Raw genomic sequence first — 16,238 nt, 5'->3', positions numbered from 1 at the left:
GTAATTTATCAGTGTGATCATGGCATCACAGGTGGTTCAAATCCCCTACAACACACATGTCAAACACAAGGCTTGCAGGCCGAATTGACCCTACCACCTCATTTTACGTGGTCTGCTGGTGGAGCAGCATTTCTACAGGCATTCCGCTCACTCAGCCTGGCGGTAGTCGTTCCTGCTGATACTGTGCACCCCCGCTCCACCCCACCCCCGTGTCTGCATGCGCCATCCTGTACGCAGCGCATATACAGAGTGGAGAGATCACCGATCAGAGTCTGTCGCTGCCGTCAGACCAAAGCTGCAGCTTGTGTGAGTGGGAATGCCTGTAGGGATGCTTGCCAGCCAAAGTTTATTATGGGGGGCACTATTACTACTGGGGCCAATATAGGGGACACTATTACTACCGAAAGCACTATGGGGAAAAATATTATTACTGGGGCCACCAATATAGGTAATACTTACTTGTGGGGCCAATATGGGAGTCATTATTACTACTGGGTCACTATGGGGGTCATTATGACTACTTGAGCCACCATGGAGGTAAGTATTACTACTGGGGTCACCATGGGGGGGACACTATTATTACTAGAGTCACTATGGGGAACACTATTATTACTGGGGTCACTATTACTACTGGAGCCACTATAGGGGACACTATTATTACTGTGGCCACTAGGGGGGACACTATTATTACTAGAGTCACTATGGGGAACACTATTATTACTGGGGTCACTATTACTACTGGAGCCACTATAGGGGACACTATTATTACTGTGGCCACTAGGGGGGAGACTATTATTACTAGGGTCACTATGGGGAACACTATTATTACTGGGGTCACTATTACTACTGGAGCCACTATAGGGGACACTATTATTACTGTGGCCACTAGGGGGGACACTATTATTACTGAGGTCACCATGGGGGTCAATATTGCTTCTTGCGCTACTATAGGGAACACCATTACAACTGGGGCTGCTATTTATCATCCTGTAAAAGCACCTTACACTTACAATCGGCCAATTGAAGGCAAATATGGCTGATGTGGCCCTTGGTGAAAATGAATTTGACACCCCTGAGCCAATATGCCTTTTTTGTTTATTTCTTTTCCCAAAAAACGTAATAAAAGTGATCAAAAAAGCCATATGTACCCTCAAAATGGTAGCATTAAAACCCACAGCTCGCCACCATAAAACAAGCCCTCACAGAGCTTCGTCCATGGAAAATTAAAATCAGATTTTGACTTTGAATGCAGCGATGCAAAATTTTTCAAAAATTCCAAAGAAAGGGTTTTTTATTGGGCAAAAGTACAAAAACCTAAAAATGTATATCTAATTTTGGTATCATCGTAATCGGACCAACCTGCAGGAAATATCCATCACGTCATTTATGCTGCATGATTAATTCCGTATAGAGAAAAAACTGGCATACATGAGGTGTTTTTTCTCCTTGCCTTCGGAAAAACCTAATAAGAGTTCTACAATACCTTATATAACAAGCCCTCATACGGCCGTGTCGCTGGAAAAATAAATAAAGTTATGGCTTTTTGAAAAGTGGAGATGAAATTCCACTCAAAAATCGTCACGTCTTTAGGTCCAAAATAGACTGTCACTAAGGGGTTAATGTGGAGCACGGGCTATCCTTTATATGAAAACCTCCCCCTACCCCATTTATCTGCCAGCAGATGCACACAGTTTAACAACTGGTCAGGAGATGCGTCCTCCTCATTCACCTTACACCGGGTGCAGAGAAATTTAGCAATTAGCAGATGTAATTTCGGGTTTGGGCGCTGCGGGCACGAACGACTGCTGAGATTTATATTGCTAGTGATATATAATAAAATACTTCAGCCTCTTCCCCAGTCCCAGGCTTCAGATTATCTTCCTGTGTTCAGGACTCATTATGTTGCTAAGATTAGCGAGTTGGCGCTCTCGGCGGGCACTTTAGCGGTAACACGCTGTTTATATATTATTCTCCTTCCTACCTGCGTTGGATCATTAGCGGGACAAAGGATTCTATCTAGGATGTATTGTTGGCTATATACAGCCTGATTAGGGGAGTGGGCGAAGATCGGGCTCCCCGACATTACAGAAATGTTTCATTATGGCACAGAGAAAGGAAGGGGCGAGATAACCCCCTATGGACCCCTCCACTGCCTACAGACACTTCCAAGGTCCCATCTGGATCACAAAGAGGGTCAGAGCTGTGATCAAAAACACCCATGCAACCCTACGGGGGCATGACAAATACACAATGAATGATACATGTGTATTCACGCATAAAGCCAAGAGAACTCAATTGGTCCTTCTTATGTTTTTTTCTTGCACATGTGAAAAACGCAGTAAACACGTGCGCATAAAAAAAGCAAGAACAACAAAATACGCACAATTACGCAAAAAAAATACAGTGAAAATGCCGCTTATTTTACAGGCCCTTATGAAGGAGTCCTGAGGGACCTTTCAGACGGAACAGGATTAGTCCGCTCGGACATTTCTGCATCACAATGTCATCCCTATGAGGCTTGAACTCTGCACCTGTTAAAATCCGCACGTCTTTACTTCAGCAGCAGAAACGCGTTTTGATAAGAAGTTGTTTTTACGGCTTTCTAACCTACAGAAGATGTAATTCTGCAATTTAAGTCTGCAAGATGTTCCACGGGACACATTCAGCAGTTAAAAACGTGACAAAATCTGCACTAATTGACAAAATCCGCATCTGTGCTGCGTCCCACTGACAGTTCCGTCCCGTGTTGAAGGTCCCTTAGTCTGGTCACTCATTAGGAACAGAAGTGTATTAAAGACGCATGGCTCTTGAAAGCGATGCCTAAAGACACTTTTTACATGGCATGTAGACAAGCTTACCGCGGCTCGTCCGGAAGTGAATGGTAGCAGGTAGCTGTCCATGTGCACCACCATTACATTCCCTTTAGTAGGACCACCAAAGATAGCTGAGTCTGGCAGTCCCATTGGAGGTAATGGAGTGGCCTCCTGCTACCATTCATGTCGGGCCGAGCTGCTGCTATGGTGTGTACATGATAGTTAAAACCTACTGCCTGTGTGAGGGTGGCCTTAAATGACTGCAGCCATGAGAAGTAATGGGCTGCATAGTTTTTCAGCCTCAAGATGTAAAGAAGAATGTTCCCATTCACTGACAGCAAGCAGAAATTGTGAACGTAGTAATTAGCATACAGAGTATATTAGAGAGTTGCAGAATGTTCCAGTTTGCAGTGATTACAGAACGCCTCTGAGCAGCTAGGAATCACCAGTCTTATCTTCTTTCTCACAGATGAGGGAACGATTAGGAATGTACCTGGGCGAGAGGCCGCCGAGTATAGCGCACGTGTCTCACGTCATGATGTGTATGAACTGTGGTAGTGATTTCACATTAACCCTACGACGTCATCACTGTCATGCCTGCGGCAAGGTGAGTGGCTGGTGATCGGTGACAATTATCTCACATTGTACAAGAGTCACATATAAAGACAACTATACACTGACTGGTCCCTTTATTAAAGCCCCAACTCCATTATTAGAGCCCGAGGCCCTCTCACGATTGGCGCTTCCATTTATGGAAATTATCCCCGTGACCGCGGAGTGTGGCATAAAATCACATGACAAGTTTTCCGTGGATCAGTTTCAGTGTGAATCCACATTAGATGGGAAAATCCAGCGATTTGAGCGACTTCCAACGAGGCCGGGTCATCGGTGCTAGACTAGTGGGGTTTGCTTGTGTAATGGCATGGAGAGTATGCAGAAAATGGCGTGATCGAGGAAAACAAATTGTTACTGAAAGGGGTTAGAGGAGGATGTCCGGAATCGTTCTGACTATTCTGCACAGTCACTTGAATCCAACGATGGTGCTCCAACTAATGCATTCCAATGTACAACTCGACATTCCTTAGCACAGATGGCCTATAAGCAGACAAACAGTTCCAGCGCTGTTGTGCGTAGGAGAAACAGAAAGGTGAGATGCCAGCGGGCAAAAGAGCGCAAAACCTGTATCACTGAGCAGCAGAAAAACATCACCTGCTCAGATGGATCCAGATTTCTTTTGCACCATCTGATGGGAGGTCAGAATTTGGCCCAAGCAGCATGAATCTATGACCCCTTCCTGTCAGGTGGTCAGAACCGGTCAGCACCTCCATCTAATCTACAACAACTACAAGAAGCTTCCTGTCCGCAGGGGCCGATATTCCTGCAGAAGCATTTCATCACCTAGTGGAATCTACGCTGCAACAAACTGCTGCGATTCAAAAGGCCAAAGGAGTCCAACGCATTTCTAGATGGGGGTCTAATAAAGGGGCCGTTCAGTGCATATATCTCTCTATGAAGACTTTCAGAATTAGGACAAAATATCCGTAGATTAAGCGATAGGTGGATGGATGCAGCCCTAGTAATGAGAAATGTGCACACAGAAGTCCCATCATGCATTAGTTCTTGTCTGGACATCCTGCGGCACACTTTATCCCCATCCTACAGTAGAATCTTCTGCTTGCAGCCTGTCTTCTCCGGCTCTCACATTGTATCTCCTTCCAGCACCAGATTAGAATTGTATTATGTTATACAATTATACGGAAACCCTTTGGGGTCTTGTCTCCATTTTGACAGATTGTTTGCCGCAGTTGCTCAAGAAACAAATATCCGCTAAAGTATCTAAAGGATCGCCCTTCTAAAGTCTGCAATGGATGCTATGCGGAGCTGCGGAAAAGAGGTGAGGAGGACTTATGCAGGGCACCAATGTTATTGTCTGTACCACAGCACCATCTAGGGGCAGGTTACAGGGATTGCAGGCAATATCTGGAGAGCTGTATGTTTTATGGTTTTTTTATGAATTTCCGGATATTTATGCAGCATTGTTCTGGAAATGTATATTCTAATATTGAAATTGGACTATAAATATCCTATATTACACACTTACAGCATACCGCCTGCACACAGAGAGCATGCAGACTATTATTTGCTAGAATTTCACCCATAGCTGCAGTTTTGCTGCTTGTAGCAGTTTATAAGGGTTTTATTTGCATTTTTGTATATCTCTCTATAATTTCTAACTAGTGCATTTACTTTTATAGAGCTTGCGTCAATGAGCACAAATTCCTCCCCGCAGTTGCCGAGGTCTGCCAGCAGCGCTTTTACATCCATGCTTCACAGTTTTCACCCCTCTGCCTTCAGGAGAAACAAGAAAGTGCCGTCTGCTCTGATGGAGGTAGGGCCAAGGCTGTCTGAGAAAAGGCAAGAACTCTGTGTGTATCGTAATATGATTTCATTGTTGGTATTCTGACAAAACAGGAAATTGGCGATTTTTATCGAGGTCTCCATGCACAGCAGCCAAAGATACATTATGCTCCTGAAATACTCAGTGCTGCTGGTGACTTGTCCAACCCACCATATAATCCACAATCAGTGAGCTCCAACATTATACTCTCTGATGCTGGGGACCCTGTTGGTTCCACTAGACAATTTTCAATCTCTGATTAGAGATGAGCAAGCATACTCGCTAAGGCAAACTACTCGAGCGAGTAGTGCCTTATTCGAGTACCTGCCCGCTCGTCTCTATAGATTCGGCTGCCGGCTGGGGGGCGGGGAGCAGCGTAGGAGAGCAGAAGCGGGGAGGGGGAGCGGGGGGGGGGGGGGGAATCTCTCTCCCTCTTCCCCCCCCCCCCCCCCCCGCTTCTCCCTGCTCACTGCCGCAACTCACCTGTCACCCACGCCGGCAGCCGAATCTTTAGAGACGAGCGGGCAGTTACTCGAATAAGGTACTACTCGCTTGAGTAGTTTGCCTTAGCGAGTATGCTCGCTCATCTCTATCTCTGATGCCCAACAAGATCAACTTACTAAGCCTCCCGAAATCCACTGTGCAGCTGATGACTGCGCAACTTCCAACATATAACCCACGGTCAGTGACCTCCCACAACATACTCTGTACTGCTAGGTATACTTGCTTCTTCCATTCTGCATCTTTTAATCTGTGACCTACTACAAAATTACCATATTCTCTTCTCGAAATACTCTGCACTGCTGAAAGGACCCTACTTCTTCTTCTTCTTCCCTTCTCACATGATGACACTGCCCCAGGCACATGCCGCACAGCCCTTACTGACGGCATAGCATGAGGAGGCATTAAGCAGCCTGACATCTGATCAGCACATTCTAATTCTGAAACACTCTGTGCTGCTGGGGACCGTGCACCTTCCAGCATATATGCCACAGTCAGGGACCTGCCACAATGTATTCAGTGCTGATAGGAGACCCTGCTTCTTCTGCAATGAAACTTTCAGTCTGTGACCTCCTGAAATACTCTGCGCTGTTGGAGGGTCCCTCCTTCTTCCCCTATGTTACTATGTGACTCACACTTGTCACCATTTCCCTTCTCGCGTCGTGACACTTAGGATCTATTCAAACAGACAGTTTTTCCATCTGAGAGCTGTCCATATACAACCCCAATTCCCAAAAAGTTGGGCTCCTGTGCAAAGTGTAAATAAATATAAAGAAAAAAAGCATGTAATAATTTGAAAATCTCATCTAACCATATTTTATTCCCAGTAGACCATAGAACACAGAGGGGGGGACCTTGTTCCATCTCATTTATAACTCATTTGGAAATTGATGGCAGCAACACATCTCACAAAAGTTGGTCCAGAGCCATGTTTACCATTGTGTAGCATCCCCTCTTCTGGGGAGTGAGGAGACCAATTGCTGGAGTTTTGGGGAGGAATGTTGTCCCATTGGTGTCTGATGTAGGGTTCTAGCTGCTCAGCAGTCCTCGGTCATCTTTACCAGATGTTTTGTTTGATAATGCGCCAAATGTTTTCTATTGGTGGACGGTCTGGACTGCAGGTGGCCGGTTCAGCCCCGGACTCTTCTTCTGTGAAGCCATGCTGTTGTGATGGATGCAGTATGTGGTTTACATTGTTTTGTTGGAATATGCAAGGCCTTCCCTGATGGAGACGTTGTCTGGATGGAGTATATGTGGTTCTACAACCTCTATATACTGCTCAGCATTGTTAGTGCCTGTCAGGATGTGGAAGCTGCCCATGCCATAGGCACTAATACAACCCCATACCGTCGGAGATACAGGACTGTGCGCTGATAACAAGCTGGATGGTCTCTCTCCTCTTGAGTCGATAGAATATGGCGTCCCTGCTTTTCAAAAATAATTCCACATTTTCATTCGTCTGAGCACAGAACAGTTTTCCATTTTAAATGAGCTTTGGCCCAGAGACGCCGGTGTTCCTGGATTGTGTTGATGTTTGCCTTCTTCTTTGCATGATACAGCTTTAACTTGTATTTGTGGATTGCATGGTGAACTGTGTTCACAGACAATGATTCCTGGAAGTATTCCTGAGCCCTTGCAGTGATTTGCATTGCAGAATCATGCCTGTCTATAATGCAGTGCCGCCTGAGGGCCCGCAGATCTTGAACATCCAATACTGACCGTCGGCCTTGTCCCTTGTATACATAAATTTTTCCAGATTCTCTGAATCTTTTGATATTATGTACTGTAGATGGTGGAATACTCAAAGTATTCACAATTTTGCTTGGAGGAACATTTTTCTGACATTGTTTCACAATTTTTAGACACCGTTTTCCACAGATTGTGAACCTCTGACCATCTTTGCTTCTGAGAGACCCTGCCTCTCTAACATGCTCTTTTTATACAGTCATGAGACTGTAAAAAAATGACCCTCCAGCTGTTTTTCAATAGTACCACTTACTTCTCCACCCTTTTGTTAAGCCTGTCCGAACTTTTGTGAGATGTGTTGCTGCCATCAATTTCTAAATGGGTTATAAATGGGATGGAACAATGCCCCCCTCCCCTTCCCCTCCCCCTTCTGATATGTTTTCTGTGTTCTACTAGGAATAAAATATTGTTAGATGAGATTTCCAAATAACTGCATTCTTTTTTAATTACATTTATTTACATTTTACACATTGGATCAACTTTTTTTTAAATTGGGTTTGCATTTCACAGAGAGCACTTAGCTAATTGGGAGCTGTTTTTTCATGTGGACCGATGGTTCGTATGAAAAATACTTGCAGCATGTTTTATTTTGGTCCCATTCGTGGACCAAAATTGCACATGCAATATACACTGCCCTTGGGTATTGGACAGCACAGCACACATGTGTCCGTCTGCTGTTCGATGCGAGTTGCACTCGAGAATCTTAGGCGCAACTCACATTCTTCCATCAGAATACAACCTAACACTGACACCTGCAGCGCTTCCCTTACTAACGCCATTATGTGAGAAGACCCCTGACAGCATCACACACAATCAACGCATTCATCTTCTGAAATACTCTGTACTGCTAGTATCCCTTCTGCTTCCTCTATCTAATGCACAGACAAGTGAAGAATCTTTAAAGATGTGCAGGAGTGTACATAGCAGTAGTATTATCAGTCAACGACAGCACAGCCCTGGATTCTGGCAGAAAGTATACAGAAAGGGTATTACACTAATGAGAAGTCCTCAATGGAACATATAAATCACAGTTAAAGCGTCATAAACTTGTAAAGCTTCCATAGCAGCAATGTGTGCAGAAGATTATCCGTCCTCATAGATCTTCATTTTATAATGTCGTAAAATGTGTTATTTCCGATTAACGAGTAATACTTTTCCTCTCATGCATACAATACAGACGCAGTATATTATATGCTACATTACAGAATGTCACCTCACTTAATGACACTCCACATATAGAAACTACACAAGGCACCGTGTCTGTAAATTACATTACTTATCCTGTATTATACTCCAGAGCTGCACTCACTATTCTGCCAGTGGAGTTACTGTGTACATACATTACTTATCCTGTACTGATCCTGAGTTACATCCTTTATTATACTCCAGAGCTGCACTCACTATTCTGCTGGTGGAGTCACTGTGTACATACATTACTTATCCTGTACTGATCCGTGTATTATACTCCAGAGCTGCACTCACTGTTCTGCTATGTTTTAGACTGATCATGCAACCAAAAATACTAGCTGATGCGCGATATAAAACTGAACCCGTGAGAAGGTAGGAGCATGTAAAACCACCTACACCATCAGCACACTCAAGTTTAACCATTTCCAAATCTTTCATGTCCATGTGTAATAAAGGCAGCGTATCTCGCAAAACTGCCTTTGAAAGGTTCCTGCGCTGTATGTAAATTGTTCACAATGAACCGTTGGGCGGGCCAAATCATTTTTGCAAGCACAAGTTATTTTCCAAACCTTGCCCCTCTCACAGTATGTTCAAAAACTTGCGTATGTACCATTGGATCACAGACCAGCGCATGCGCACATGACGGGGCTAAAGCTGCATGTGATTTTGATCATCCTGTGGAGACTGAGCTCTGTCATCTGCACATGTGCCAGTCTGCAATCTCCTGGCGTATGCATGAGTTTTCGATCATCCACGTCTCACTGGCAGAAAGGGTAATACATCCAGCTTGTAAAAACGGTGCAGACCGCCCATCAGCGGCGCCGGAACTTCTTAATTGCAATTTTGAGAGGTAGGTTGCCTTCATTAGATATGAAAAAGATAGAAACAGTTAAACTTGTGTTTTCTGTTGGTGTAGGCATTTTTTCATCCTCCCATCTGCTGACAGGTTCCCTTTAACCCCTTTGTGACCAGCATATATTCGGGCCTAAGGGGAATCTGTCAACTACTTTTTGACCTATAAGCTAAGCTTATGGGCTGAAAGTAGGTGACCTACTGAATCCAGGGTTGTAAGTGTTAGGCCACTCCCACACAGAGCATTGGCAAAACGCCTTGATTTTGATTGCAGCGTTTTGTTGCGATTTTACAGCCACTTTCGGACGCACTGTGAAAATGCGGCAAAATAAAGCGGACAGCACTCAAATATCATGGCACTAGAAAGCACCGCGTTCAAGCACATGTCTGCGAGGCCCTATTGAAATCATTTAAAGCGTTACACTGCGATTACCGCAGCATTCAAAACGCTGCGGTAAAAAGCGCATGTGTCAAAGTGGCCTTATACTTTCCTTCCCCATCGCTCCTCCCAGTGTGAGCGCTGGAAGCCACCGCTTAGTGCATTGAGCAGCACTGCAAGGTAGTCTGCCATTCTTAAAATACTAATGACCATCTTTCCGTGAGTGAGTTATATGCTCCACCCCTGATCACATGACCGTGACGTCCTCAAAGGTCCTTAAACATAAAACATGAAGAGCTTGACAGCAGATGTGCGCTTATAGGACCTGTGATGATGTCACCGTCATGTGATCAATCACCTGCGCTCTGTGTTTGTGAGTTACATGCTCCACCCCTGACCACATGACCATGATATCATCAAAGGTCCTTAAACATAAAACATGAAGAGCCTGACAGCAGATGTGTGCTTATGGGACCTGTGATGATGTCACCATCATGGCATCAGTCACCTGGGCTCTGTGTCCTGGAGGCATATATCTATATTCCATAGCACTTCACAACCTGATTGGTTGTTTGGGATGGCTGATTCACAGTGATTGGTTGTTTGGGTTGGCTGATTCACAGTGATTGGGTGTTTGGGTTGATTCGAGCAGAAGTGTTGTGGAATATAAATCTATGCATCCTGGAGTGAGTTAATGCTCCGCTCCTGATCACATGACAGTGACGTCATCACAATTCCTTCATCCCTGTGCAGATTACCGGCGGACTACATCCCCTACAAATCCCCATGGCCTCAGTTGCTATGGAATACTAATGACCACCTGTCAGTAAGCAAGTCACTGTGTGACTTACATGTGAAGAAGCCACTGTCATGGAATCAGTCACCGGGGCTCTGAGCTCCGCCCCTGATCACATGATGGTGACATCATCACAAGTCCTTCACTTAAAGGGGTTGTCTCGCGCCGAAACAGGTTTTTTTTTTTCCATAGGCCCCCCGTTCGGCGCAGGACAAACCCAAGGGATGTGTTAAAAAATATATATATATATTACTTACCCGAATCCCCGCTCTGCGACTTCTTCTTTCTTCCTACTTCTTCCTTCACCAAGATGGCCACCGGGATCTTCACCCACGATGCACCGCGGGTCTTCTTCCATGGTGCACCGTGAGCTCTGTGCGGTCCATTGCCGATTCCAGCCTCCTTATTGGCTGGAATCGGCACACGTGACGGGGTGGAGCTACGATGACCAGCTCTCCGGCACGAGCGGCCCCATTCACCAGGAAGAAGACCGCACAGCGCAAGCGCGTCTAAAAACGCCGGAAGACAGCAAAATTAGACGGATCCATGGAGACGGGGACGCCAGCAACGGAACAGGTAAGTGAATAACTTCTGTATGGCTCATATTTAATGCACGATGTATATTACAAAGTGCATTAATATGGCCATACAGAAGTGTATAACCCCACTTGCTGCTGCGAGACAACCCCTTTAATAAAAAACCTGCAGAGCCGGACAGCAGCCGTGTGCTTACAGTACCTGTGAGAATGTCACCGTCATGTGATCAGTCCCTGTGTGGGAGGAGTCCAGGGTCACATGACCAGGGGTGATCAGTATGTGTGCAGGACTCTGCTGTGCTGGTTGTGATCCCTGTTGTATGGGATTAAAAAAATGTATGTAGCACAGCTGTGTGTGATGTACATTTAACAGAGCTGTGTGTGACCTGCATGTAGCAGAGCTGTGTGGCGCATTGCGCCTCTAGAAACAATGGTGCTATAATTTCCTAACAATTACTAGTAATTTTAGAATGGGCAGACTACTTAGCAGCGCCGCACAATACACTGCGGCTTACATTGCTCACACTGGGGGAACGATGCGGGAAGGTAAGTATAACACTGACATCTCGGACTCAGTGGGTCACTTACTTTCAGCCCATGAGCTTAGCAGATAGCAGGTAGGTAACAGAGCCTCTTTAAAAACCAAATGATTTTCATTGCTGCATAAATACATACAAGTTTTATGTTTTGACACCACTCTGGGGCAATAGATAATGTGTTCTAGAACTTTATTTACACTTTTTGGGGGAGAGATGGAAAAAACGTCCAGAAATTCCACCATTGTTTTGGGGTTTTGCTTTTACAGTGTTCACCATTCGGTAAAAATACAACAATAATTTTCTTATCTGGATCAGCGCGATTACTGCAATACCAAATTTATAGAGATTTTTTTTACCACTGTTGCACAATAAACACATGTTTTTAAAGAAAAATAACTGACTGCATCGCCGCATTCTAAGACCCAGAATTTTTACTTCAATAGCGGAGTATTTTGCGGGAAGAGCTGTAGTTTTTATTGACACTGTTGTGAGGTACATGTGACTTTTGGATCCCTTTTTATTACGTTTTTTAGGAGGCGAACAAAATAAATAACAATTCTGGCATTTCTCTTTATAAGGTGACCATACATACCAATTTAGGCAGGGACAGTCCCACTTTGGGACCCTGCGTCCCACTATCTCTAGGATCCCTAAGCAGGATAGCCTTTTGTGCCACTTTTGGGACACCAGTCCTAGCCATTGTTCTGTTTTCGGGATGCCAGGTCACCATAAGGTGATTACCAGCCAGGGTGCTGCGGGAGAGAGCAGAGCAGGAGGAGAAAGCAGGGAGGAATCTCTGCCTGCAAGTCGATGTCTGTGTGGCACAGTACAGAGTAGCTCATAGCTGAGTCTACATGGGCCACCTTTCTGAGGTTCCTGTGCCTTTAAGGAGCACTCCGCATTGCAGCTCTATTGTGTGCTGGAGATGTGATCTCAGTTCCACAAGCAGAGACCATAAGAGGTAAACAGCGTTTTGAGTAGAGATCGCTTCAACCTACACAGCGCAAACCCGAGCCTGCCCACCAGGGGGCGGCAGCTAATATTTATATCCTCTCGCACTGCCCTTGATTAGCGGTTCTACAAATTAAGCACCTGGCAAGACTGCAAGCCCAAATTAGCATATTCATAACAGCAGACTGTCGGCATATATCTAATTGTACTCGAGGGAACTGTGTAATTACACGCCTATGCATCTCCAAGTGTAACATATGACACATCTCGGGTTTTTAGTGCCGCACACATTGCGCCATTGTGCGGGAACAGCTGTACGGTAGAGGAGGTGGAAATGCAAAAATATTTTCACTGTCAGCCTATGATGTACGAAGCATCCTGATATACGAGTGATGTGCGTACATAAAGCGTAATCACGGTGAAACGCAAAATCCCACAACTTTCTGTTAAACTTTGTCTTAATTCTTCAGCATAATCAGGATCTCTGCTTGCTGTCAGTGTACAGGAACATTAATAGTTGATAACTAGAAGCTGCAAATCTGTGCAGAACTGATACCGGGCTGAGGCCAGGCTCTCACCAGCACTGGGTTGTTCACTTGTTTGGCTCCATCCTAGCGTGCGAACATCAGAAAAAACAGAAGTATCGCATCTGGCATATGCCGCTTTCAGATGGCGCCGAGTGGCCCCCATTGACTATAATGGGTGCATATGGCGTGCTGGCTTAAAGTTATTCAGATAAAATAGTACAACATGCTGCGCCAGTATGGCCAACATTTCATGCCAGATCTGCAGAGCCTTCCGCTTAGCTCCGCCCCCTCCCATTGCAAACAGCAGGAGAGGAGGAGAAAGGAGGAGAGAAGGGGGAGGGAGTTTAGCATCTCACGCTGCCTTCTCCAGCTGCTGTCAGTGGTTCCCATAGGAGTCTATGGCAGCGGCCATAGTCTGGCCAGGAAGATAGTTCCAGGGCTATCTTTTCTTCCCGGCATAAAAGCGCCCGGTTGGCTTTAGGACAGAATAGCCTAGTTGACCACTTCACTAACGACAGCCTCTGGTTCTGTTCAAGGTTCCAAATGAATCCTGTTTTCGGGGAGCTAGACATAATCCCAGGATTTAAATGGGTTTTCCAGGGAAATACCATTGATGATCTATTCCCTGGCATAACCAATCACTGAAAGACCCTGAGTCAAAGCTGACAACCCAGTGCCGGTTATTATAACCTTGTGTAATGTTATACAGCCCGCAGATGATCTCCATCAGAAAACCACTTACTCTTTGTTTCTTCGCAGGCTGCAGCATCTGGAGAAAGTTCCTCAATTAGTGGTTATTTGCATCGGTGCAAAAAAGGCAAGAAATACTGGAAGAAACGCTGGTTCGTTATTAAAGGCAAAGTGCTATACACGTACACGGCCTGCGAGGTGAGGGGCAATCATCAGCCAGCACGGTCCAAGCCTGGCTTGCTATAATAACGTATTGCAGATGTCACCAGGGTGTAAAATACACTTTGTCAAAAATCATCTGTCCCCTAGAAGAAGTTGTCATTTTGCTGCAAAACTTGGCATGCAGTTACATCTCAGGGTGCATTCACACGAACGTATATCGGCTCGTTTTTCACGCCGAGCCGATATACGTTGTCCTCATGTGCAGGGGGGGGGAGGCTGGAAGAGCCCAGGAGCAGGAACTGAGCTCCCGCCCCCTCTCTGCCCCTCTGCACTATTTGCAATGAGAGGAGGCGGAACAGGGCGTGGCTAAGTTTCGTGAATTAGCCCCGCCCCCGTTCCGCCTCTTCCCATTGCAAATAGTGGAGAAGGGTGGAGAGGGGGCGGGAGCTGAGTTTCTGCTCCTGGGCTCTTCCAGCCTCCCCCCCCCCCCTGCACATGAGGACAACGTATATCGGCTCGGCGTGTAAAACGAGCCGATATACGTTCGTGCAAACGCACCCTTAGGCAGATATGCAAATGATTAGAGTTGTGGTGATTAGATGAACGGTCTTGTCACCTGAGGCCATAAAAGTGGTTTGTCAGGCACGAACAGCTCCAACTGTCCACCATCCAGAGACAGGTAGCACCATCGTTACAGGCGCCTGTGTCTGTCAGAACCATTTTCAGACGCTTGGCTAAAGGACATTTAGTCTTACGGCGCCCATTATGTGTACTGTCTTTGACACCCATCTACCATCACCTCTGTTTTCAATGGGGTCATGAACAACAAAATTGGACGCTGCGGAGTGGAACCGGGTTGTCCTCAGCAATGAATCCAGGTTAGTTTGGGCACTGACGACGGATGTGTTCGTGTCTGGAGACCTTAGGGTGAGCGCCTCCATCCTGCCTTTACTGTGGAGCGGCACACTGCCCCCTGGTGGTGTGATGGCCTGGGGGGCCATCGTAAACGATAGTCGCTCACCCCTAGTAGTGGTACAAGGGACAGTAGTAACCCGTATCACATCTTGTATCCAAGCTAAAGGCAGTACAACAGGCTCCTAGAGCCTCCATGCCCGACCGTATCTCATCTTGTATCCAAGCTAGAGGCAGTACAACAGGGTTCTAGAGCCTCCATGCCCGCCTATATCACATATTGTATCCAAGCTAGAGGTGGAACAACAGGGTGCTGGAGCCTCCATGCCTGCCTGTATCACATCTTGTATCCAAGCTAGAGCCAGCCCAACAGGCTCCTAGAGCCTCCATGCCCGCCCGTATCACATCTTGTATCCAAGCTAGAGGCAGTACAACATGGTACTAGAGCCTCCATGCCCGCCTATATCACATCTTGTATCCAAGCTAGAGGTGGTACAACAGGGTGCTGGAGCCTCCATGCCTGCCTGTATCACATCTTGTATCCAAGCTAGAGGTGGTACAACAGGGTGCTGGAGCCTCCATGCCTGCCTGTATCACATCTTGTATCCAAGCTAGAGGCAGTACAACATGGTACTAGAGCCTCCATGCCCGCCTATATCACATCTTGTATCCAAGCTAGAGGTGGTACAACAGGGTGCTGGAGCCTCCATGCCTGCCTGTATCACATCTTGTATCCAAGCTAGGGGTGGTACAACAGGGTGCTGGAGCCTCCATGCCGCATGTATCACTTACTTATTTCAGCGTTACAATCCTACATAGAAAGTTTCATTCCATCCGACAACTTCTAGGGGAGGGATGTTACTGACAATGAGTGTATATACTCAACCCAGGTGCAAGATGCCGGATAAGGGGGCACAGAGGAGACTGACAAGGAATTGCTTAAGGCCTACTGCAAACTGGCAATCTCGATAAAGCACAAACTTGTGATTTTTGTGCGATGCGTTTTAAACATTAGAAAATCCTATTGACATTTGCGTTAAAAAAACACAGCGATATTGCAATCGTCAGTGTGCAGTAGCCCTAAAGGGTATGTCCTGTGAAAGCAAGTTACCCGCTATGCACAGGATGAGTTGCTGATTGGTGGGCATCTGATTGCTGGGACCCCTGCCGCAGTGTTTTGGTCCCTTTACTGGTTTTCGCCTTGGTTGTAGCCTTTGGCTACGGCTGTATCACAGCACAGTTACATTC

At 46.0% G+C, this 16,238-nt stretch overlaps 1 protein-coding gene across 2 annotated transcripts in view; it reads left to right on the top strand.

The window, feature by feature from the left end:
- The window catches only part of FGD5 (FYVE, RhoGEF and PH domain containing 5), a 145,909-nt gene that overhangs the window by 118,747 nt on the left and 10,924 nt on the right, over positions 1 to 16,238 (top strand). For both annotated transcript variants that reach the window (XM_066597012.1, XM_066597011.1), the window contains exons 16-19: positions 3,283 to 3,420; positions 4,605 to 4,707; positions 5,069 to 5,202; positions 13,986 to 14,114. In XM_066597012.1, the coding sequence (XP_066453109.1) occupies positions 3,283 to 3,420; positions 4,605 to 4,707; positions 5,069 to 5,202; positions 13,986 to 14,114 (504 nt within the window). The remainder of the gene's footprint in view (positions 1 to 3,282; positions 3,421 to 4,604; positions 4,708 to 5,068; positions 5,203 to 13,985; positions 14,115 to 16,238) is intronic.

Source organism: Eleutherodactylus coqui, chromosome 3 (genome assembly GCF_035609145.1).
Source record: "Eleutherodactylus coqui strain aEleCoq1 chromosome 3, aEleCoq1.hap1, whole genome shotgun sequence".
Lineage (NCBI taxonomy): Eukaryota > Metazoa > Chordata > Amphibia > Anura > Eleutherodactylidae > Eleutherodactylus > Eleutherodactylus coqui.
This window is presented reverse-complemented; position numbering and strand designations above follow the sequence as displayed.